This window comes from Ochotona princeps, chromosome 4, assembly GCF_030435755.1.
Source record: "Ochotona princeps isolate mOchPri1 chromosome 4, mOchPri1.hap1, whole genome shotgun sequence".
Classification (NCBI taxonomy): domain Eukaryota; kingdom Metazoa; phylum Chordata; class Mammalia; order Lagomorpha; family Ochotonidae; genus Ochotona; species Ochotona princeps.
Window position 1 is genome coordinate 45506158 of NC_080835.1, and position 22844 is coordinate 45529001.

Genomic DNA, 22844 nt, shown 5'->3' on the forward strand with positions numbered 1-22844 from the left:
CCATTTGTTCTGAGAGCTTCTGTCCCCACCAAGCTGATATCTCAAAGCAGGGACACATCTTGTTCTTCTCAGTGTTTCCTGCGCCCAGCCCAAACCTAGCCCTTGACAGGATCCAGAGGGTATTACTGTTTTGCATTGTATCAGCTGCTGATGGATGGGGCTGCACAGCAGTTATAGCCTCCATCCCCAAAGCTGGGAGATTCAAGGGCTTAACCATACCTGTTTCCCAACTGCCAGGAAGTAGGGGAGGCTCTGAGCTCTCGAACCGTGCCTGGCATGTTTGTGCTTCTTCACAGCAAAGACAGGAGTGTTCACAGCTATAGCTGTTTTTCATTCCTCATGCACCCTAGTGCTGGCATTGGTGGACATAAGATTATTTTGAAAATGACTCCCCCTTCGCTCCTGATTTAACATCCATGTACTATGGCCCTCAGCACAGTAATGAACCTCCATGCCCCATGGGTTAATGGCCAATGACCGAACCCTTAAATCAGCTCTCCCTGTCTGCAGAGAGGCCTCTGGCTCATACTTGGGTAAGGAAAACGAGAGCCCATTTCTCATACACATGGTAGATGTTACAGTCTGTACCTTGGAATTGAATAAAGCCAGGCTCTGCCTCCCATTCCCTCCACTCTGCCACGTCTGGAGGAGCTGCAAGGTAGAGGATAGGGTGGGTAGTGACGCATCCATAGACATAAGAAAGGGCAGCCAGTTCCACTGTACTCTTCAGTCAAGGCCCCAGCTTAGCTGCAAGGGAACACATTGGAGACCCAGCCCTTCACTGGCTCTCTCCTTATGTAGCCCAGTTGCTGGAGCCAGAGTGACCCTGCAAAGGTAGGCGAGGATGGTGGCTGATGACCTGTGATGCCAGAATCCAACTCTCTCATCTTACATTTCAGCTGCTGGCCACCAACAGGGTAACTTTGGGCACCTGGCATTCAGTGAGCCTCATCTATAGGGTGACAGATAGTAGTCGTACAAAGTGAGCATCCCTAAACCAGAAATCTAAGATATGCAGTTGTATGGGTGCCACAGGATGTCACAAAGAAAAAATGCCACACCTGAGCTCATGTCACAGTGAGTTGCAGTCAAAATTCAAATGCATTCAAGTCATTCTGTGAGATCACTGTCAGACTATATGTGTAAAGCATACCAGGAAACCTCAAAAGTTTGCAGAAAACAGAACAAAAATAAGTTATTTTGGTGCAAAACAATTTGGAATTCATCCATGTGAGAGGTCTTCAGAAAGCTCATTAGACATGCATATTATGGAAAGCTGTGGATTTTGAAACTGTTGCACCATAATAAGCTTGTCTTTACATTTCATTTTCCCAACTCTTTGAAGTAGCCTTGTAAATTAACCGTAGGTGAATCTTATATGGATGGGATCCCACCTCTAAAATTGTTATTTGAATACAGATATTTCAAAATTTGAAGAAAAAAAAAACATGAAATTCGGAACACTTTTGGTCCCAAGCATTCCAGAGAAGGGACATCCAGCCAGTACCTGCCTCAGAGTCACGATTAAGATTGAAAGAGAAAAATATTTGAGATACTTCATGCCTGATTCATAGCAAGACCTAAAGAGAGTTCTGCTTCTATTTGCCATCTAAGGCACATGGTTTCTTTTTTTTTAATTTACCTTTTTTTATTGTTTCCTTAATATATCTGATGTAAAAGGAGATTTTAAGGGAGAAGCCCCACCCAGTCTTCCACCCACCCCAGGTCCCAGATGTAGGGCATGCTCCGAGGGTCTTGCTCAAGTGGTTTTGATAGTTCAACAGTTCTGAATTGCTGCCACTTTCACCACTCCAAGCATGATGCGGTCGTTGGAGAATCCATTGATTGACATAGTCCATCACATAGTCTCCATTTGCCCAGTATTTTCATTGCCAGCATATAGCTGAGGTGGTTGATTAACTTGTTCTGTCCTCTGTCATTTGAGAGTTAGCGTTCTGAGTCCAAAAGCTCAGTTGGGGGGATCTCCAAAGAAACTTTGTCTGAGGTGTTCCCAGACCAGATTCTTGTATGTACTAGCAAGAACAGGGCCCGGCACAGTCCATCACCATGATCAGTTGGTGGTTGCAGTTGCTGGGTTGGTTCTGTTTCCATCCCTGTCTTCCACTGGAACCAATGGGTGTTTGCAGTCCAGCCTGGTTCTGCCCAGCACATACTCAGCCCTCACATAAACCTGTGGGAGCTGCAGCCCAGCTTGAGTGACCCACAATAACCCCAACCAGGCCAGCCCCCTACCCTGGTTTGCCAGTATGTGTGGCAGACTAGTCCAGTCTGTCCCACATCCCCTTCTGCTCTCGTACATGTCAATGGGTATTAAAACCTTGTTCCATCTAACCAGCTCAATTCTCGAGCCTTCACGGATGTTGTTGGCTGTCTCTGTCTAGCCAACCCAGCCCCTGTCCTAGTTTTCGTGCCATCCTGTGGGTGGGGTGGTACCCCCAAGAGGGAGGAGCCCACTATTTCCCTCCCAGACCACTCCCACTCCCAGATTATGCACTCTCCAGGTGGTTCTGTGGTTTAACTTGACAGAACTAGCCCCCAGTGCCAGCTTCTGCCAGCTTCTGCTGTGGCTAAGCCCAAACAACCCTCACCCACTCCAATTGTAGATTGCACCAGTGGGAATAATCAGCCCAGCCTGGTTTTTCCCTGATCTGGTCTACATGAGGCACACGGGTGTTATAGCCCTGCCCAATTTGGTCTACCCCCATCCCAGCTCACACTCTCCAGTGGGAGTAGCTGTTCAGCAAGGGAACCACCCTTTATTCCCCTGCCGGTTCTGCCCCCTCCCTTCCTGGTTCTCACATGTGCTGGTTGGGTGCTGCGGTCACATCTGGCACAGGCAACCTCACCTTGGCATTCTGTGTGGTGTACTGCTTTTGTCGCGACCGAACCTGACTCGACCCACACTCTGTTCTGGCGTTTGGATTTGCCAGTGGATGACGTGAACTGATTCAACCTGGTCTGCCCCCGACCCATGCCAAATGTATGCCAGTGGGAAACTTTCCATGGCCCCTTGGCTGTTTCCTTCCATGCTTCTTGCGCTTACCTGCGGGGTCTGTGTCCTGCCAAAGGAGTTGCCCAGGCTTCTCCATCGGAACCCCTCTGAGTGCCAGGTTTCACACATACCAGGAGGTCCATGAGCCAGCACTACTCAGTTTACCTCCTGTCCTAGCAGGAACAGTGGCTTTTCCCAATTGGCATTCAACCCATTCAACCCATTCTGGTTCTTGCTGTTGGGTGTTTCAACCCAGCCACGGTTCGTCCATACCCACACAGCTCATATATGGCTCAGTTGGGGTTGAGACCTAGCTTAGTCCGTCCCACATCTACCCTGGTCCTCCAGAACACCAGAAGGTGTTACAGTCTGGCCCGGCCTGGTGTGTCTTGTCCCAGTCCACACTAGTGCCAAAGGAGACTACAACTGTATCCTGACCAGAACACAGCCCCCATTCTAGCTTGTGTGCCCCTTGGTGGGAACCTCCACCCAGCTAGGTTGTCCCCTTAGTCCCCCAACCAGGCCTGTTCCCAGCCATAGATCACACACATGCCAGTGGTTGCTCTGACTCAGCTTGGCACAGCCCCTCACCTGTTGCGACCCCTGCCTTAGACACTGTGGCTCAGCATCCGTGACTCGCTCAGACCAGTTGGTGCAGAAACCTAGATGGGCATGTCCTGTGCTCCAACTTGGTTTCCAATCTTACTTGTGGGCTAAGGTTTGCTCAGTACTACCCGGTGTGCACATTCCGTCACCTTTTCATACATTGACGAGCCGTTGGTGCTACTTTGCCCAGCCTGTCCAACCCGCCGGTCCGGACCACCTGTTCGCCAGTGGGAGCTATAACTCGTCAGGGGAGCTTCCCAAGTTTCTCCCCCTGATCCCCTCCCAGACCCAGTTCTCATACATGCCACTGGGCTTTAGGCCAGTGCCCGGTGCAGTCCAGCCCTCCCCTTGGCCTTGCATGAGCTGGTGAACGTTGCAGTCCGGCCCACCCCACACCCCACTCAGGATGCACACTCGAGCGCCGCTGCCCCAACTAGTCCAGACTGCCGTCAGTTTTCCAATCTGTGATCAATGGCAGGCTCTCCGGTCACACCTAGCTTAGTCCATCACCACTCCATCTCTTGAAGTAACCTGTGGGGCTAGAATTTCCATAGGCTTTGGCCCACACATCCCCCACAAAATCTTCCCCCAGATATGGTTCTTTAGCGTGTTTGTTAATGTCATGGCCCTGCTTAATGTGACCTGTCTCCGCTGGGTCAGTTCTGTTTCCAGCCTTGTCATCCACTTGGACCAATGGGTATTGTGGTCCAGCTCGATCCTACCCACTTCATACTCAGTACTCACGCAAACCAGTGGGAGCTGCAGCCCAGCTGGGATGACTCCCCATAACCCCCACCAGGCCTGCTCCCTTCCCTAGCTCCCATGCTTGCCAGTATATACTGCAGGTTTGTTCAATCTGTCCCACCTCCCATTAAGCTCTGGTACTTGTCAATGGGCATTGAAGCCTAGTTCGACCCAACCAGCCTGCTATCCAGCCCACACACATACTGGCAGGTGCCTTTCTGTTTAGCAACCCTGCCCCTGTCCTGGTTTTCGTGCTCTCCAGTGGGAGTAGTTACCCACGAGGGAGGTGCCCACTATCTCCCTACTAGGCCACTCCAACTTCTGTATTGCGCACTCTCCAACTTAACAGAATTTGCCCTCAGTGCCAGTCTGTGCCATCTGATGATGTGGCAAAGCCCTACCAACACTTCCCCACTCTAATTTTGCTTGCACCAGTTGGAACAGTCAGCCCAATCAGGCCCTTCCCCGATCTAGCTCACATGAGGCCCACAGGTGTTCCCCTCACCTGTCTCAGCCTTTGCCTTCAATGCTGTGGCATATATCCCTGCCTCCTGTAAACCAGTTGTTGTAAGAGCCTAGGTTGGAATGACATGTGCTCCATCCTGATTTCTATTCTTTTTATTTTGAGTTGAAATGTGTTTGGCCCTGCCCAGTCTGCCCCCTTTCAGTTGCAGCTCGGCTCACTCCAGTTGCAGCTCGGCCCACTCCACATCCTGTTTTAGGATGCTCCTTCAGGTGATGCTGCGTTGACCTGCCCAGAATGCCATTGGTTCCTTTACCCAAAAGTGATGGCAGGTGCCATGGTCACTCCTAGCTCAGCCCTTCATCACCCCAGCCCGCGAGCTAGCCTGTGGGACTTGTATTTCCACAGGCTTAGGCCCAGACTTCCCCCATAGAGTTTACCCCCAAACTAAATTTTCTTGCATGCTGGTAAGTGTCTTGACTCTGCTGAATGTGACCAGTCCACTGTTTCACCACCCAGTCAAGTTATGGTGCCCAGCTAGACAGGCCCCCATCCATAGCTTTGGTGTGGACCGGTGTGTGGCAGTCAGTGAACTCTATGCTAATAGCCATTCTCAGGATTCCTAATTTGGCTGGTGTTTCAGTCTGGCTCAAATAGATCTTATGTGCGCTCCCCTTCAAACCTTCAGGTCTCAGTCCCACTCTTACCCTAAAGTTTCATGTCCCTGTTATTGGGAATCACCGGGAATTCGTGTCTCACCTACACTAAAGCCAGCCTTATTCATGGATGTCCCTAAGCAGCTATTTCATATCATAAAAACCCCAGAGCTCGCCACTGGGCGGCCAGTAGGCAGAGCCTGGCACCATTTGGTGCACTGGCCGCCCAAAGCCAAGGACTCAGCCACTGCCTCGCGGCAGTGGCTTTGGCCTGAGTTCCCAGTCTTGGATTCCGCCTGGCAGGGGCACCTCCCACAGCTGTCACCCTGTGAGGGGTTTCAAGCCGCCCCCAGCCCCCAAGGTCTGGAATCCTCCCAGACTAGCCCTGCTGCCAGCTTTTGGCGGCAGGGTGGAGCTAGGACATTAATCCAGTTCCCAAGTTCCCCTCATAGCTACTCACCCTGAGGGAAGGTCGCTCTTGGGCCTGGAGAAGCCAAGGACTCAGCCACTGCCTTGCAGCAGTGGCTTTGGCCTGAGTCCCCAGTCGGCGCATGGTTTCTTAACAGCAATGCTATTGATATTTGGGGCCAGAGACTTCTATGCTATAGGAGGCTGCCCTGTGCATAGCAGGGTGGAGGACAGCATTCGTAATGTCTCCCCAGCTAGATTCTGTAGTAACCCTTTCCCCCCGTCCCTGCTGTCATGATGATCAAGAGTGTCCTCAGACCACCCAACCATCCCCTGTTGGCCACAGTAACCCCTGCAGAGCATCCCAGCTGCAGGTCGCCTCTCACTTAAACCATCAAGGCTCCCCAGGACTGTGCGGCTGGGTGTGCAAGCACTGAAAGTAGGACACTTTGTTCCCAACTGCTCTTTTGTTGTGCTCAGGCTATTATTGATTCGGGGCTGGACTTGTGACATGTCCGAGTGAGGACTTGAGTTGGCCCCCTGGACTGTGCGTCCATCTGTGATCTGCACCAGTGCAGATGCACTTTGTCACTTGCTTTTTAGATACCAAACAAGTGTCTTTCTCTATTATGATTGTCCCTAGACCCTGAAGCCAAAACCAGCTCAGTGACAGGTGTATCCAATAGCAAGTGCACATATAGCCCTCAGAACAGCTCCCCAGACACTTCAGGGGAGCCAAGTAAACTAATTTTCATGAGTACCTGGGGGGGCTGCTAGTGGCTCCCTGGAAAAGAGAGGCAGGCTCTGGTGGTAGGAGATGAGAGGAAGATGGAAGTGACTGATTCCCTGGCTCTCTCACCTCACAGCCCACACTCCTGAGTCATGGGGAAGTGGGGTCCTGCACATAGGGGCGACTAAGAGCTCCACTACCCTGAGGAACCCGGGAAGTTCAACAAGTGCTCACCTGTTAGAGAGGCCCAGGTGGCAGGCTGAGGTCCTGTTCTTTTCCATATTCAGGAAGGCTTTCTAGAGGGATTGGATTTTCATTTCTGTTTTCAAAGTAGTAAGAGTCAGGATGAGTGAGAAGAGAAATAGGGACAGTTCTCAAATAGGTGTGATTAGGGCCACTGCCTCCGTGTGGGCTCCCATGTGGCTGTGGTTCTGCAGGACAGGAACCCCTGGGGTTGTCCTGTGTTGCTAGACCTCAATTTAGGGATGGTTTGTTGGTTTAATGAATGTGTGGATCACATGGTTAATGGCACAGCTGTTTAGCTTCCTAAATTCTACTTCCGTGACATTCTCCCTCAAGCCCAGCAGAGGTCACAGCGGGTCATCAGAGCATCATCGACTTTGCTGGGTGGAAATCCAGCGCACAAGATAGTTGGTCCCAAGAGCCCAATTAGAGGTCTACCACTTAACTATCCCATTTAGGATGGGGGAGGCTCCCTGGCCTGTGTGTCCTGCTCACATTTTCCCGATGGCCATTCTGCATGTGTTTGGCTTTGGTCACAAATTGTAAAAAGGATCAGCCCACATTACAGGTGTTGATGCCTACCTTCATGGAGTCCGCTTCCTAGTCATTTGGAGATGACCTCAGAGAGTGGAACTCTTGGCTGTGATAAGTATCTTCCACTATTCTCCAGACATATACTATCCACCTTAAGAAGCCAACTTCATGAAACATGTCAATGGGTTCCATTTGGGCTCTTCCAATGGGCTACCCCAGTGGGGTGGGACAGTGAAGTTGGGCTGTGTTTTCAGCACCCCTTACCATTATCCCCAACCTTCTCTTCAGGAAGCCCTAAGCCCTCTCTCCACAACTTGCTGTCTCCCGAGTCCACTGGGCCTGTAAGTAGTGACAGTTCTGGGTCATTTTTCCCAGGAAACAGTCCTTTCATGTGGCTCATGTCTTTGACAATTATGCCTTTCGTCCACTCTCCAATTCCCCCACCTCAGGCCTTCACTTGTACGCTGGCCTAACTGGTTCTTAGAGCACAGGAGCAATGCTACCTGCCCTCTACTCCCTCCTCGGATCCTGAAGAAGACTTCTGAGGCTGGAAAGAAGAGGTTCATGAAGGACTGCCCTGACCAGGCTCACCTGCACTGGTTTCCTTACCTCCTCAACACCTCCCAATGTCTGGCACCCATCTTTACAAAGTATGTGTCAACTCCCTCTTTTCCTAAAGCCAAAGATGCTTCAGTTTACCATTTTGAATTAATTAGAAATAATTGCAAGTTAAGATTTTTTGACAGATCGAGGTGATGAGAGAGAGAGAGAGATTGCCCTAAATGTTCTAAGCTTATGCAGAGCAGAATGTTGTCTTGGTTTGCTTGTCCTTGGAAACAGAGAGGGAAGAGTGGCAGTTCTCTTTGTTACATAAGGAGCGGAGCGTGGAGAGCCCTAACACTTCCTCACATAGGGCCAATGAAGGGAGTCACTACTCGGAGATGAGGGTAATTTCTTGAAGCTAGATCTTGAACCTTGAGGACAGAGGATCTTTGCCTTAGCTATTGTCTATAACAAAACTAATGAGCATGGAATGGACCACCACCCCATCCCCTCATTTTCTTATTTGAGATGCAGAGAGAAACTGAGTTCATATCCACTGGTTCATTCCCCTAAATGCTGGGAAAGGCAAGTGCAGGGTGAGGGTGGGAGCTAGGAGCCAGGAGCCAGGAACCCAATCCAGGTCTCCTACGTAAATGGCAGGAACTCAGTTGCTGGAGCCATCATCACGGCTTCCCAGAATCTGTATGAGAAAGATGAAGTCAAGAACCGGAACTGGGAACTGAGCCCAGGTACCCTAATGTGTGACGCCAGTGTCTTGATCCCTAGGCTACACATGCACTTTTCCAACAGTCCCTATGTTTGTCAGTGCAGTGTAATTGTAACATGGCTATGCATTCATGTATTATCCATGTATTATCCATGAACATCCTTGCATGCCAGCAACAGAGTTGAGTGTTCAGAGGCTTTCAGTCTCTGTACAGAAATGAATCCCCATGGCAGGCCTGCCTCCAGTCCTTGAAGGCCTGCTGACAGGTTTGGGCCTTGACTCGCATCTGGGGGCCCAGATTTCAGGAATCCCACCAGAACTCAGAAGTGGAACCCCTGGTGCTTCATTAGGTGGAACAGGTCATCTTTTCTTGCTTTCCTGAGTGAGAGGCACCCACTAATAGTAACCACGATGCCAAGTCTCCACCGTGCCTCCCTGGCAGTGAGCATGTCCCATCATGTGTGTAGCCCCAAAGCATTGCTGGGGAATAGAGTACATCCGATGTGACTCTGCTGGGAGAAACCCTTGGGTACACACTAGTTCCTGATTCCCACAGACTCAGCCATGGGCCATTTCCCCTTGCTGATTTGCCAAGTATCCTTTTGCTGTCAGAAGCCAGAGCTTTGAGTGCAACTGTCTGTTGAGACCTGCGAGTCTTTCTCATGATTTACTGAACCTGAGGGTGATCTTGAAGATCCTCCCAGCACAGCTTCAGTGCCAAACAAATTTGCCACCTGACCCTTTAAGAATGAAGTCGCCATCCCCAACTGTACATAGTCTTGGTGCAGATGGAAATAATGGGCAACATCTTCCCCAATCCCTAAGATTCTGAGCTCCCAAAGACATGGTTTTGAGTCATTTTGCTCAGTGTGTATTGACCAATCATAGTATGTGGCACAAAATATTCATGGAGGAGGCCCACAAGCCTGGACATAATGGCTGCAGAAGATGTTTTTTAAAAGTTTGGGTTGTAAAATTAATTTAAAAAGCCATAGCCCATGTTTTTCAACGAAAGAATGGACCAGAAAACATCAGCATGCACTGTAAATAGTGAAAGTAAATTTTATTTCTTGGAAATTTTGTTTGTATTACACATGCAAGCCAGACAGCCACCGCCATAGAAAGTCATTTGAAGACTGCTGGACATAAAGAATCTAGGAGCCTTGATGTGACCCGTGGTGAGCTGCACTGGAAGACTCAAACCCGCCCCTTTCCTGTTGCAATTCACCTTGTCCCTCCTCTCTTCCTCCCACCCCAGAACGTGTACTACACAAGCAGTCAGCAGATACACGTGGGCATCCTCAGCCCCACGGTGGACGACGACGACAACCGGTGCCTGGTGGACGTCAACAGCCGCCCACGGCTCATCGAGTGCAGCTATGCCAAAGCCAAGAGGATGAAGCTGCACTGGCAGTTCTCTCAGGTACTGATCCCAACCCCAGGGGAAGAGTGGCAACAGGGACCAGGGAGAGGAGGCTGGGCACTGGGCTGCTGACATGCCATCCTTCCATGTACTGGGGCTTTTGTCTGCATCATCTGATCCTGGCTCTGGGGAAGACTGTCATGACGGTTTCTCTCATAGCATGTTATGTCATCACTAAGAAAACTGCGACTCAGAGAGAAGAGCCCCCTGCCCCAAGTCACACAGGAAGCAACAGGGCTTGGATTTCCACTCGGGTCTCTCTGATGTTGAACCTCCACATTTCACTCCAGCCCCTGGTCCCAAGGTGAAGCCCTGGACCGCCCAGGCGCACTGGCTGAGCTGTTTCTCTGCTCTCTGGCTTGCTCTGCCTAGCTCCCAGGAAGTGCCCACTCTCGGCAACAAGGTTTCCTTGCAGGACACTGTCTGGGGACCATGTCATGAAGGGCTATCCCTATGTTAGTTACCAAGGGAACATTACTCTTGTCAAGTCCTTACCAATTCAGGGGCTCTTGATAGGCCCCTATGGCTCCCTATTATACCATGATGCCTAGGGAGCCAAATGCCCAGCTTTGAAAACCGTCTCCACCCAGAGGCCTTTAACCTCCAGGGAATTTGCAAAATAGGATCAGTTTCCACCCACAGGGTCTTGCCTGGAGAGGTCAGGAAGACAATGTCTGCTTCTGGGGGTGGCAGAGGCCCTGCAGCTTCCCTGAGCCAGCTATGTCCTCCCTGGAGAGGAATGAGTTGTAGGAACACAGCAAGAAGCTTTGTGAGTTGCCACCCTGGTTCTAAGCCTGGGCTACAGGAAATGTCCCATGCACAGGGAGGCTGGTAAGGGGAGCCCTTGCTACATCACACTCTATGAGCATTGGGCAGCTTTCGCCTGGGCTTAGGAAGTGCAGATCCTGAGGACTCAGAGAAACCTTCAAGTTCTAAATGGGTGGTGAAGGTCAATACTGAGCAGCAAGTTCAAAGGCAAGTCATGGATTTAGGGGCTGGTGAGGGAGTGGAGCAAGAGTTCCTGGGGCTTTATAACTCCAGAAAAATAGGTGTCATGGAGGGGACAGGCAGGTCCCCTGCGTGTGGCACCTTGGAGCTCAGCAAATGGTCCACAAGGGACCCAGAAGTTACCCCACGTATTCCTGCCTGTGGGGCTTTAGGCCTATGCTCTTAACTGTCCAAGTGTGTCCCAGGAAGAATAGCATCTGTCACTCACCCAGGCTAACTGCACGCCAGACCTTGCCAGTCTGTAGTGCATAGAACTCCTTTCACCTTCCCCGCAGCCATAGGTGACCCGTGTCACTCCCCTGATCTTAGAAATGACCGTGAAGAGGCACAAGCAAGTCACATGCCCAGGGTGCACATGCTCATTATTGTCCATGAAATACTCAGGTGCTGTCTTCTGTTTTCTAATGCCTGGACAGTGGGGGAAGTGGCCACCTGGATGAAGGCCAGGATCAGGGCTGCAGCATGACATTCTGTCATGTCTTCCTCTTACCACCCTCTTCATAAACACCCAGGTTGCCCCAGCTTTAGCCTGAGGTGGTGCCAGTGAGGGCATGTGCCAAGAGGCCTGGAGTGTGAGGGCAGGGAGGATACTGGACATGGACATTCCAGGCTCAGGAGAGGCTCATGGAAGGCTTGCACAGGGAGAGGAAGGGCCTGCCTGGGCCAGGGAGGGGAGCAGAGCTGACTTTGCCAGCAGGAATACCGGTTTGTACCTGAGAATGGCTGCCTGGTCTGCGGGAGCCGCTCTATTCCTCCTGGGGACTGTGTGTGTGAAGCAGTACAGGAGGTTGGTGGTAGTGGGACAGAGATGCCATAATTAGCTTGGAATATTCTGGAATGTGTGGGAGCCTGATCTGTTGAGAAGGAAAAAAGGACATTCCAGGAAAAGGGAACAGCATGTGCAGAAGCAGTGAGAACATCACACCCAGGTCTGCTGGGAACACCGCAGATAGTCAGGAGTGACTGGGTCCTGGAAGCCTTGGGTCCATGGGACACATTCAGGTTTGGGCTGAAGTGGGAGATTCTCGGAAGGGACAGAGACGGAAGTCAGAAAGAGGCTGCAGTGCAGTTTGGGAGTTTCGGCCAGCCCCTGTCTGCTCAGGGTCTGATCCCTAAGAAGCTTAGCCCTGGGAGACATGAGGTGGACACCTTGACCTGCATAGTTAAGAGTCCTCTAATGGACGAACCACCTCAACTCCCAGCGAGCAAAAGGAGGAGGGGGAGGAGAAGCAGCAGTTGCTGGGATCAGGCTGCCCTGGTCTGGCCCCTGGATGTCACAAGCCAGCTGGGTGCCTAGGACCCTGAGCACTTGACCTCATCCATGTGTGCGCCCCCAGAGGCCTTGCTCCTCCTGGGGTCCCAGAGCCAGCTGGGATACAGAGCTCCACCTGCCTCTGTGAGCCCATTTTTGTTTTAGTAAATCCAGACCTGCCTCCAAGGAGAGAAACTGAGATGAAGTCCTTCAGCCAAGACCACATGATCTGTGAGCAGTGGAGCTGGTCTTCCAACTGGCTGCTGAGCCTGGGCCCAGGCTGCTGCAGTGGACTAGGCCCACATTCCCTCCATCTCTGTCCACCTGGAGCCCTCCCCACAGGTGCCCAGCGCCTTCGCAGGGGGTGATGCAGCAGCTCCATGCCCCAGGACAGTTTTCATGTGTGGTACCCATTGGCTGGCCTTCCATACTCATCTATCCGTCCCTGACTAGGACTAACACCCATTGATCCTTGAGGTAAAGACACCCAAAAGTCTATCTGCCACCTTTCTTCATGCCAGCACCTGGCCTTGGCCAGGCAACCCCAGAGGATCCCTGTTTGAATGAACAGGGTTGACAGCTATCGGCGTGTTAACATCCTGTCTGATGAAAACCTCCAGATAAAAGGTGTGGGCACCCACACCTTTGATCCTTGCACCAAAGGGGTGGCTTGGAAACAAGACTTTTAAGTTCCAGTGCAGGAATTCTACCCTCATTGATATTTAATAATGAACATATGGGAAAGGCTTGCTAACTGCAAAATGATCCTATTATCCAGCTCCCACAAATACTGGTGGGTGCTGTTCTGTCCAGCCACCCCTTCCATGTGGACTGGTGAATCAGTCTGGCCCAAAATAGACCTTATGGACTCTCCAAACCACTGGTCTCAGTCCCCCCACTTGCCAGCAAGTTCCATGACACCATCAAGGGAGTTAAACAGGATTCATCTGTCACCTACACTCACATTGGGCTTATTCATGGATGTCCCTAGGCAGCAATTACATACCCTAAAAACCACAGAGCCGCTGGGCAGCCAGCAGGCTCATGACATGGTGACAGTGACCATGGCCTGAGTCCCCAACATTGGGTCTGGCCTGTCTCGGGGCACCCCCTGCAGCCACCACACTGCATGTGGCTCCTTTCGCCCCAACTCCATGGCCGAACACTGCTCAGACTCTTCCTGCTGCCTGTTTTAGTCTTTGCAGAGCACATGGAGGGTCCTACCTGCTAGACTGTTCTGGTGCAGAAGTTGGACTGGCTGGGTGCATTTCCAATCTGCTGCCTGGTTGTATGTGCCACATCTGTTGACTCTCCCAAGGACCACATCTAAGTTCTAAACACCCAGCGTGCATGCTTTTCAAATAATCTGGTATGATTCTTCCAGGTCCTCCTACAAAAAAAAAAAAAAAAAAGGCATGCATTTGCATATATTCCCTTCTGCCTCACAGCCAGCTCTTCTGTTTAACAAGCAAAATGTCTTTCCTGTAACCCTTGGAGCGCTTCTGAATTGCCACGGCGCCTGGCTGAATCAGAACAGGATTAGACGCTTACACAGAGACACCACCTCGAACGCAGACATCTCTTGGCAACGCTGACATACAGGGCTCCAAAGAGCAATTCCCCGATGCTGAACATTCTTTCCTTCAGTCGTTCATCAAACAGTGATTGAGCTCAGGGGCTTGGCAGGAGGGATGTGGATATGAGGCAGACGGGGCCTCTACCCTCAAGGAGCTCCCGGGCATGTAAACACACAACAAAAGCTGTTGATGAGAGTGCAAACAGAAGCCTAGATGTGTTCCAAGGTGCAGGCACTAGCTCTGTCTGTGGAGCTCCAGGGCGGCTTCCCGTGTCAGGTGTATATTTGATCTTGAAAGTAGCAGCGACCACTACCAGACATGGAAAGGGAAGACTGTCCCCTGCAGAGGCTCTGTCTGGGCCAAGGCACGCAGCAGTGAAGTATATTGGAGGCAGATGACACCACTGTTGGGTGTGTGTGGAATGTAGAGTCAGCAGTGGGGCCTAGGGAAGAGAAGATGGAAGAGCCAGGCGGGGGCAGGCAATTGTGGTTTTTGAAAGCCATCCACAAGAAGGCTGAACTTCGCCTTTTAGCAAAGGGAGGGGCTGGGAGGTCTCTAAGTGGGTGTCTGAGGTAGGGTCTGGAAGATCCCCTAGCACATAAATGCAGGGAGAATGGGAAGGAAAGAGCCAGGGGCTGAGAGATGGGTTAGGGAGGGCGCCATTATCTCAGGGCGAGCTGGGCTTGGGGCAGTGGGGCAGGCTTTGAGACAGTGATGCTTACAAAATAGTAATGGGGCAGCGGGGGTGGGGGGTGTTATTCCAGGACTCTCCCCTACTCGAGGTTTGAGTAACAGTGGTCAGCAGCCAGAGGTGTCTCCCTCTAGCAACACATCCATCTCTAAACACTCAGTGCTTCCCATGTCAGCACATAATGATGTGCCAATAATACAACAAGTGGCCACTCTTGCCTCCTGTGATTCTTCCAGCTTGTGATTCCTTCTGGATCCAAAGATTTCTCGAACTGACCATCAGCTAGCATTGGAAATGCACTGAGGGTGTCCTTCCACCTGTTAGGAGTGCTCTTTGTAGGGAGATTGTGAGGGGATTTGGTGGCATAGTGATGAGTGAAAGCAGCATTAGGGTCAAAGAGCCCAGGAGCAGTGGCAGGAGTGCAGAGGCAGCGTTGGGTCACCCAGGAGATCTTTGTTGCAAGATGCCTGAGCAGCAAGGCAAGGGATTGATCTCAGTGTGACAGCATCACTCTGTCTCCACCACTGCTGCGACAAAATGATAAAGCAGATGCTGGGGTGCTCTCTCCAGGGACCTTCCAGAAGGGACTGTTGCCCTAGGAAGGCTGCTAGGATGGCATCCTCTAAGCACCAACCTCCTTCAAACCTACCTGAATATTCAAATGCACAGGTGGGAGGGATGGGGACTGGTTATGGTCCCGGAAGGGTTGCCTCCCCGTGCCAGGGTAAGCATGCCCCTCCTGTGGCACCCTGGTCACTGCCCTCAACAAGTAACCTCAGATGCCCAAGGGGGATGCCCAACAGATACACATACAATACAGCATGGCAGAAGACAAGGTTGTAGCAACATTTTTTAAAGACAGGAGCATCTGATGAAGTGTCAGGCTCCATCTAGTGTTGTTTCTGGACTCCGGGTTGTTTCCCAGGAGTCCAAGGGTCCCATGCCTTGGCCCCTGGACTGGCTTCTTTCCACCATGCTCATGCAGATGACCAGTGATGGGGAGAGCAGCAGAGATGGCTCAATGCCAGAAAAGAAGAGATGCTCAGGAGACTGCCCAGAAATGAGTAGTGCCCAGAGCTAAGCCTGCCCAGCAGGGGATGATGGCTCTGAGTTGTGGGGTGCCAGATGAGCCCCCAACTCAGAGATGAGCCCATTCACACAGCACATCTCCCAGGGAGCACCACCAAGTCTGCCCAAGGAGTTGTCTGCACACGAGGGGGAGGAGCCTTGACCCTGTCCTGCTGCAGTCCTCAGATGCTGCCAACAAGTCCAATGACGAGAACCTTCTGTGCTGGAAAGGCTACAGGCAGGTGTTGCATTGTGACTCTAAGGTAAAGCTACTTTCCACGGTTGCGCGAGCCACACACTGGCTCACAGCTGGAAGGTGATCTTTTGAGTCTCCTCAGAGCAGCAACATGGCCAATAGACCCTGGGAACTTAAAACGCTGCTTTCTCGGGCCTTGCCCCAGACCTAATGACCCAGAGGGGCAGGGGGTGGTGACCTACAGTGTCACCCTTCCCCGGCCCAGTCCTCTGATCCATTTATGCTCCCTGCACTCCCAGGAGGAACAGGGCTCAGGAGCTTGGTGCTACACTCATAGTCGCCAAAGAAAACCCTTTTGGAGAAACTGGGGCTGGGAGGTACTTGGTTGTGGGGTAATGTGGGGTCTGTTTCTCTGTGCCCAGTGAGGGACTCATGGACCACAGCTTCCTCGTGCCCACATGTGCACATAGTCCATCTTCTGTTTTGAGACATGGAGTGCCCTGAAGCTCTGTGTCTCCTTTGGATGGAAGCCCGGCCATTTCCAAGGTCACATGGCCACAGTCAGGTGCACAGTCCTATGTCCCATGAGCTTGCCAGTCTGGGCAAGAGAGGCTCAGAGAGGAAGAAACCAGGCTGGGGGGTGGCAGCCCACTCCCAGGAACTATTAGTGGCCATCTTCATTCTATACATTCGCCTTCTGATTGTCTTTTTTTTTCAAGTGCTGTTTCCATGTTTAATTTAGATTTCATTCCAATTAAGCTCTCTGTGTGCTGTGGCTTCTCTCCTGCCAGGTTTAATTGCCCTTATTTCAATTCTTTAATTAAAAGTATTGTGCGTTTCCAGATCTTGTAGTTGTAAATACTAAATACTAAATACTAAATACTAGTGCTAAATACTCCAAATGACTGGACTGGTAAACCCGAGGCACTATGGCCTACACACACATATACGGCGGGGTGCGGAGGGGAGGGAGAGAAGCAGCCAGAGTCTCAGCTTCCAGGTCCAGCCCAGAGCCATGGGACCAGCCAGCAGGTCAGAGGGAACCAGACCAGGCTGCCCTTGAGCTTACAGGAAGGCCTTGAATAAAGGAGGGGCAACTTCTTTGTGATTCCTGTGGATGGAGTTCACCCCCAAGGAGAGGGAGAGAATGGAGTCTGTTCAGTGGGAGGACTGAAGGCTGAGAAGGATGGGAAGAGGTCAGTGTGGTGGCCAGGCTCCTCCCTCCGTGCCCAGCTGTGCTCCCTGGGAGCACATGGCCCTCTGCTGTCATGTGGCCTTCACTGTGCTGTTCTAGAGGATTCTCCATGCTCAGTGTTTGAGCAGGAATCGTGGGGGTGGGGGGAGCTGTTCTTTGGTGCACATGCCCCCTGCCTAACCAGCCCAGATGTTGTCACAGAGGTCGTATACCCTGTTCCTGCCCATGCAGCGCATCCCACTCCAGGCCTCTCTCTGCTTCTTCCACTTCTTTCCAGGAGGCCACAGGGGTGTTATGGCCCAGCGTCAGCACCATGACTGTCCACTGAGGGTCTAGTAGGCCAGGGTCAGGTCTGGGAAATGTCAGTGATTCGTCCCTAGAGGTGCTAAGCAGAACCAAACTGCCTCAGACAGCAGCAAGAGGGTTAACCCTCGGGTCTCATCCAGGTGATGACTCCAAGACTGTGACCCGTGGCCGCCGTCCCTCTGTGCTTGCTAAACCTGCACCTGCACACCTCTGCCTCCCCACTTCCACCCCAAGAAAAGCCAGAGGGGTCAGGTGAATGAGAACAAGCTGTTCTGTTTGCCTGCTTGCCTTTCACACTCACAAGCCCCGCCCCCAGCTCCTCGGGTCCTGCCGCTTTTGCCTGCCTCTCAAAGTCCCTTGTGAGGGAGCTGGGCCTGCTGTTTCACTTTTTTTTTTTTAATGGAAGAGTAGCACCCATGGGTACAGAAACATACACACAACCTGAATGTGCAACTCAACCAATAAGACCAAGCAGGTAACCACTAGCCAGCACCCAGGAGCTTTCACCAGTCATGTGTCAAAAAGTGTTCAAGTTCATGTCATTGGCACACACATCTACCCTTGGAATGATTGGGTCCTAGGAATACGTGGAATACATCCTAGGATATCCAGGAAACTGCCAGTTGCCTAGGTGGTTGTGGGAGTTGAGTCTTGGGGTTCTTTTGAGGGGTCAGCTGCTCCTATGGGGATGGCTGTGACACACTCCAGCTGGCTGCCTTACAGAAGAGACCCACTTTTGCTCCCCATCCCCCACCCATAGCATATTGCCCCCCAAGGGGCTGGAGAAGGCACTGAGGATGTGTGCCAAGCCAGCTGGTTGGACCAGAGGTGGGAGCTGGGGACTTGTGAGGAAAGCTTCCCTGGGGGAAATGACATGGGTAAGAGCTGGGCTTTGTGACATGGCTACAGCTGAGCTGCTGCAGAAGCGTAGAGAAGGACCCCAGCTTGTTTTAAGTCCGGGAGCCCCAAGAGGATATAGATGTGGGCAGGACAAAGGGGGCGGAGCTTACAGGTGCTAGGGAGAGATGCAGCAGCAGGCCCTGAAGGTTTTCTGTGGGGCCCAGGGCACTTAGGCTGTGGCCTCTGAGTCAGCATATGTTAGATATAGATACTGGGTCCAAGCTGCTGCTCCAGGCTCCTCACATGCAGCCACAGAGGGACCAAGTCCTATACAAGTCCCACACCCACCCCTACCCCCCACACACACACACACAAAGCAAAGGGTTCCTCCTTGTCCTGTGGGCCTTCCATGGGGAGCACAACACTGCTTCCCTCCAAGGAGGTTTTGGGTCATTCACTGAGTGTGCATGCGTGCATGGTTACAGAATGTTCTGGGCATTAATAGCACAGAAGGGGCTGGAGGGTCAGGAGTGGAGGGTAAATCAGGCATATCTAGGGCTCGGGAGACCAGTGGCCTAGCAGGTGGAACCCAGGTGCCTCAGCACCACCAACCACTGCAAGGGTCTACTCAGCAGATGGGCCCTAGAAGCCCTAGGCCTCAGGTCATGCTTAAATGCAGGCTCAGCTTGGGATAGCAACTTCTCACAGCAGGGCCTGGCCCCTGGGGTAGGAGCAAACCCACCTGCCCCAGCGCAGCCAGGCAGTCAAAAGCCTTTGCAGAGAACTGGGCTCTAGGGAAAAACAGAGACCCATGTCCGGTCTTCTGGTGGACACTGACACAGCACAGATGGGGATGTCTGGGGTTTTGTGGGAATGGTTACCCTTGCCCCCAAAGCATCGGGCTGCACAAATTATTCCAGCCCCCACCTGGCACAAGGCCTGCGGCTGCCCACACCTACTTGCATTGTGCCATGGTCTCTGATCGCCCTTCTCTGCCCACCCTGGCTCTAGGGAGGCCCCATCCAGAACCGGAAGTCCAAGCGCTGCCTGGAGCTGCAGGAGAACAGCGACCTGGAGTTTGGCTTCCAGCTGGTGCTGCAGAAGTGCTCAGGCCAGCACTGGGGCATCACCAACATCCTGCGGAGCCTGTCATCCTGACCCTGCCCCTTTGCTACTGTGTAGCACCTGCTGCCGTGTCCTGTAGCCTGCTGTCCATGGGGGGTCGTTTGGAGTCTGGGTGAGCCAGGTTAGTGTGACCCCTGCCCACCCCACAAAAAGAGCTTTTTACTTCCTATGAGATTTTCATGAAGTTTCTAGAAAGATGCGGAATGATGGGCGAGGGTATGATGTTATATACTATTTTGCAACTGTAAATAGGGGACAAATGGAAAATATTTATAATGGACAATAAAAAATGATTGATTAAGAAAAGGTTTTACATGGTCAACTTGGTGTTCTGCAGACATTATGGGCCTGACTCCTCTGACCTAGGAGGTTTTGTAACCAAAAATGTGTTTCTAGGGACCTTACCTTCCTGCAACACATCCCTAGGCATGGAGAGTGGAAACCCTTGCCAACAGGGCGTGTTGTTGGTGCAGGCTGCCAGCTTGCTCTGTGAGGCGTGGGCAGCAAGAAGGGCTCTGCTCAGGAGCATACTCACCCCCTGCCTCTCCCACAACAAAGTGCTCCTCACCCACCCCATCCCTACTCCTCCACAGGGACAACCCGGTGTCTTCATTCCTGAGAAGCACTCCGCCTGTGGTAGGCCTCAGGCCACCATGCCCTCTCCCCACTCCCAGCCCCTCAGCAGTCACACTTGCCCATGTCCAGTTGCTAAGCCCGCTGGCTTGGCTCCCGGCTCCCTACAGCTGCTGTGGCCCAGTGCCACTTGCCTGATGGCTGGCAAAACAGAGACTCTTTACCTCGCAGTCCTGGAGGCTGGGAGACTGGGACTGGGATGAGCAGCAGGGTCAGTTCCTGGCAAGTCTCCAGAAGGAAGACAGTCCATTCCATGCCCGTGTCCTGGCTGCCGGCAGACTCAGGCCAGTGCAAGGCCATCACCTCCTGCTCCTTCATGTTTCCGTTCATCTGTGCATGCCTGTCTCTGCCAGTTGAGTGGTCCACCTTTCCAAGGACCAGGCCAAACCCAATGATCCCACTTCAATTTGACACTCAGAGGGTGAGGATGAAGGGTGAAAACTTGCTTTTCAGGGATCCCAGTGTGACCCATCTGGCCCATTCAGGGATGGCTCCAAGACAGCCCCTCAGAGCCCGGCCTCAGCAGAACAGTGGCCCTCAGCATGCCCACTGTCCCCCCATCACTTCCAGCTGCATGCTCCTTTTCACCATCGAGAGAGGCCATTCTCTGTCTGGGGAACCCCTTTTTACTTGAGCACCACTTCTTATCTCTAGCCCTCTAACTCACAGCAAATCAAGAACCAATGCCTGGCTCCAAGATTGGGGAGGGGAAGGAAAGCCTCCCCTCCCACCCTGGGCAGGTGCCTATGCTGCTCACTTCCTCCACTTCTCTGTGACTTCTGTTTGGGGGGAAGAGGGTTCCGGTGGCAGGTGTGGTGGTTCCCAGCCCAGGCGGCTACCTGTGTGGGTCAGTCATTGACAGCTGGAAACTAATGAACCTAGAAAAATCACCTTGCCCCTGGGAGACCCTGGTGGATGATAGGCCTGTGGTCTTGACCCCCTTGCCCCTGGGAAACCCCCAGGAGACCCTAGGGGACAACAGGCCTATGGTCTCAGCCCCCTGAGGCCTCCAGCCCTATCCAGCATGGGATTCATCTTGGGTCACTGTCACAGACTCCCTGTTTAAAACACTTTACATCCAATTCCCCAAAAAGCCCTGTGGGTCCTGCTCTGGGTCACTGAGAGGATACCCAAACACCTGCTGGGCCGGTCACCCTGACAGACGACACCCAGGAAGTCCACAGCTAGAGCTGGAGCTCTTTGAGTGGAGAGGCTCCAGTGGGATTGCGGGTACCGCCTGTGCCTGCTGTTACAGCTGGGCCCCACCCCCCTTCACATGCAGTTTCTTCCCTGCCTATCTAAACTCACATTCCCTTGCATGTTCCAATCACCATCCTCCTCCAGATGTGACCTGTTCTGTACTTTGAAATTCACTCCCAGTTCTAACCTTACTCAACCCAGCTCTCTCCTCATCTCTAAGACATCAATCACTTCTTCATCAGCCATGCCCAACGCCCTACTCCAGTGATGCCCGAGTCTAGTCCCAAACCAGCTGCTGTAGCATCACCTGATGATTTATGAGACAGGTGACTCTCAAGCCCTACTCCAGACTTGTGGGATTAGAGCCATCTGTTTGATTCCCTGCAACAGGCTGGGAGCCACTGCCCCGCCCTGAACTGGACCAGGTCATCCCCGCCTTCCTCTTGTCCTTGCCAAAGCCTCAGCCTTCTCAACACGGTGTTCTGTCCAACACAGCCTTCAATTCAAAGTGCCTGTGGCCCCTACACTCAGCAGCATCCCCAGTGTGGGGGACAAAGGCAGAGAGTTAGGTGGCAGGACAGCCTGGGGTACAGCCCTGGCCCTACTACTGATCACATGAGTAATCTTAACAAGCTCTGTGTTTTAGCTCCCTTCTCTTTAAAAAAGTGGGGGATAGTGACAGCTTTTGTGAGGTGGTTGAGAAAAATTCAGTGATGAAATTGATGTAAAACACAAAGAACTCTGACAGGTGCATAGTAAGCGCTAACCAGTCTTACCTACAATTATCCCCCCCATTGACATCCTGATGCCCAGTGTCTGCACACCCATACACCAGCCTACCCTCATATGTCACCATGACTGTTAACATCCAGATCCCTCCCCACTTGTGCTCACACCCACACATGCCAATCCCTGCTTCCTGGAAGCACCTGTTCTCATTCTCATCACTGTCTCCACCCACGGTCCGAACAATGCCACACTTCCTGGCCCTCCTAGCAGGTGCACCTCGGTGTCACCCACTCCCAACAACATCTGCAGATCTGGTAATAGCACCTTCCCCATAAGTTAATAGAAGGGCAGTTACAGCAGCTGAGATCAGCAGCTCCTCCCCAGACACCTGTTCACTCTTTACTCCCACCCCACCCCTATCTCTGGCCAGCCTAGATATCCTGAAAGGAGACGAATGCCCGAGATAACCCTGGAGACTTCTGATTGCTGCCCCCAGGGTAGGAACCACGCAGCCAGTCCCTGCTCCCTATGTCTCACGATACAGAGATAGGAGGCAGAGGCACTGCATGGGTGTGGCAAAAGCAGGAGGTCAGAGCACAGGGAGGAGAGAGGGGAAGAAGCCCCCATCGCAGCCTCAGCTGGTGCTGCTGCAAGCTTATTAGCAGCTGTGCAAGGACTTTCGCAACAGCCTGGGGTGGAATCATTATTCTCTTCAATGACTTGTACATTAAACAACTTTGTTTCCTGCTTGCCTTGCCTTCTCTGAAGCCAGAAAGAACTTTTTCCAGCCTGTGCTGGAAAGACCTCCCAGGCAGCTGATCCTGCTACCTGGCCCACAACCCAGTTCCCACCTAACCCCTGTCTGGCTCCCATCTGTGGGAAATGGAGAAAGAGTATGGAATCCCCACTTTCTGTTGGGAGAGAACAACTGCCA

The 22844-nt window shown here is 52.3% G+C and overlaps 1 protein-coding gene across 1 annotated transcript in view; it reads left to right on the forward strand.

Annotated features, from left to right (window-relative positions):
* The window catches only part of GALNT18 (polypeptide N-acetylgalactosaminyltransferase 18), a 328258-nt gene extending 308603 nt beyond the window's left edge, over positions 1 to 19655 (forward strand). The window contains exons 10-11 of the mRNA XM_004593782.3: positions 9926 to 10090; positions 19235 to 19655. Coding sequence (XP_004593839.2) covers positions 9926 to 10090; positions 19235 to 19381 — 312 coding nt within the window. The 3' untranslated portion in view covers positions 19382 to 19655. The remainder of the gene's footprint in view (positions 1 to 9925; positions 10091 to 19234) is intronic.
* The last annotated feature ends 3189 nt before the right edge of the window (positions 19656 to 22844 follow it).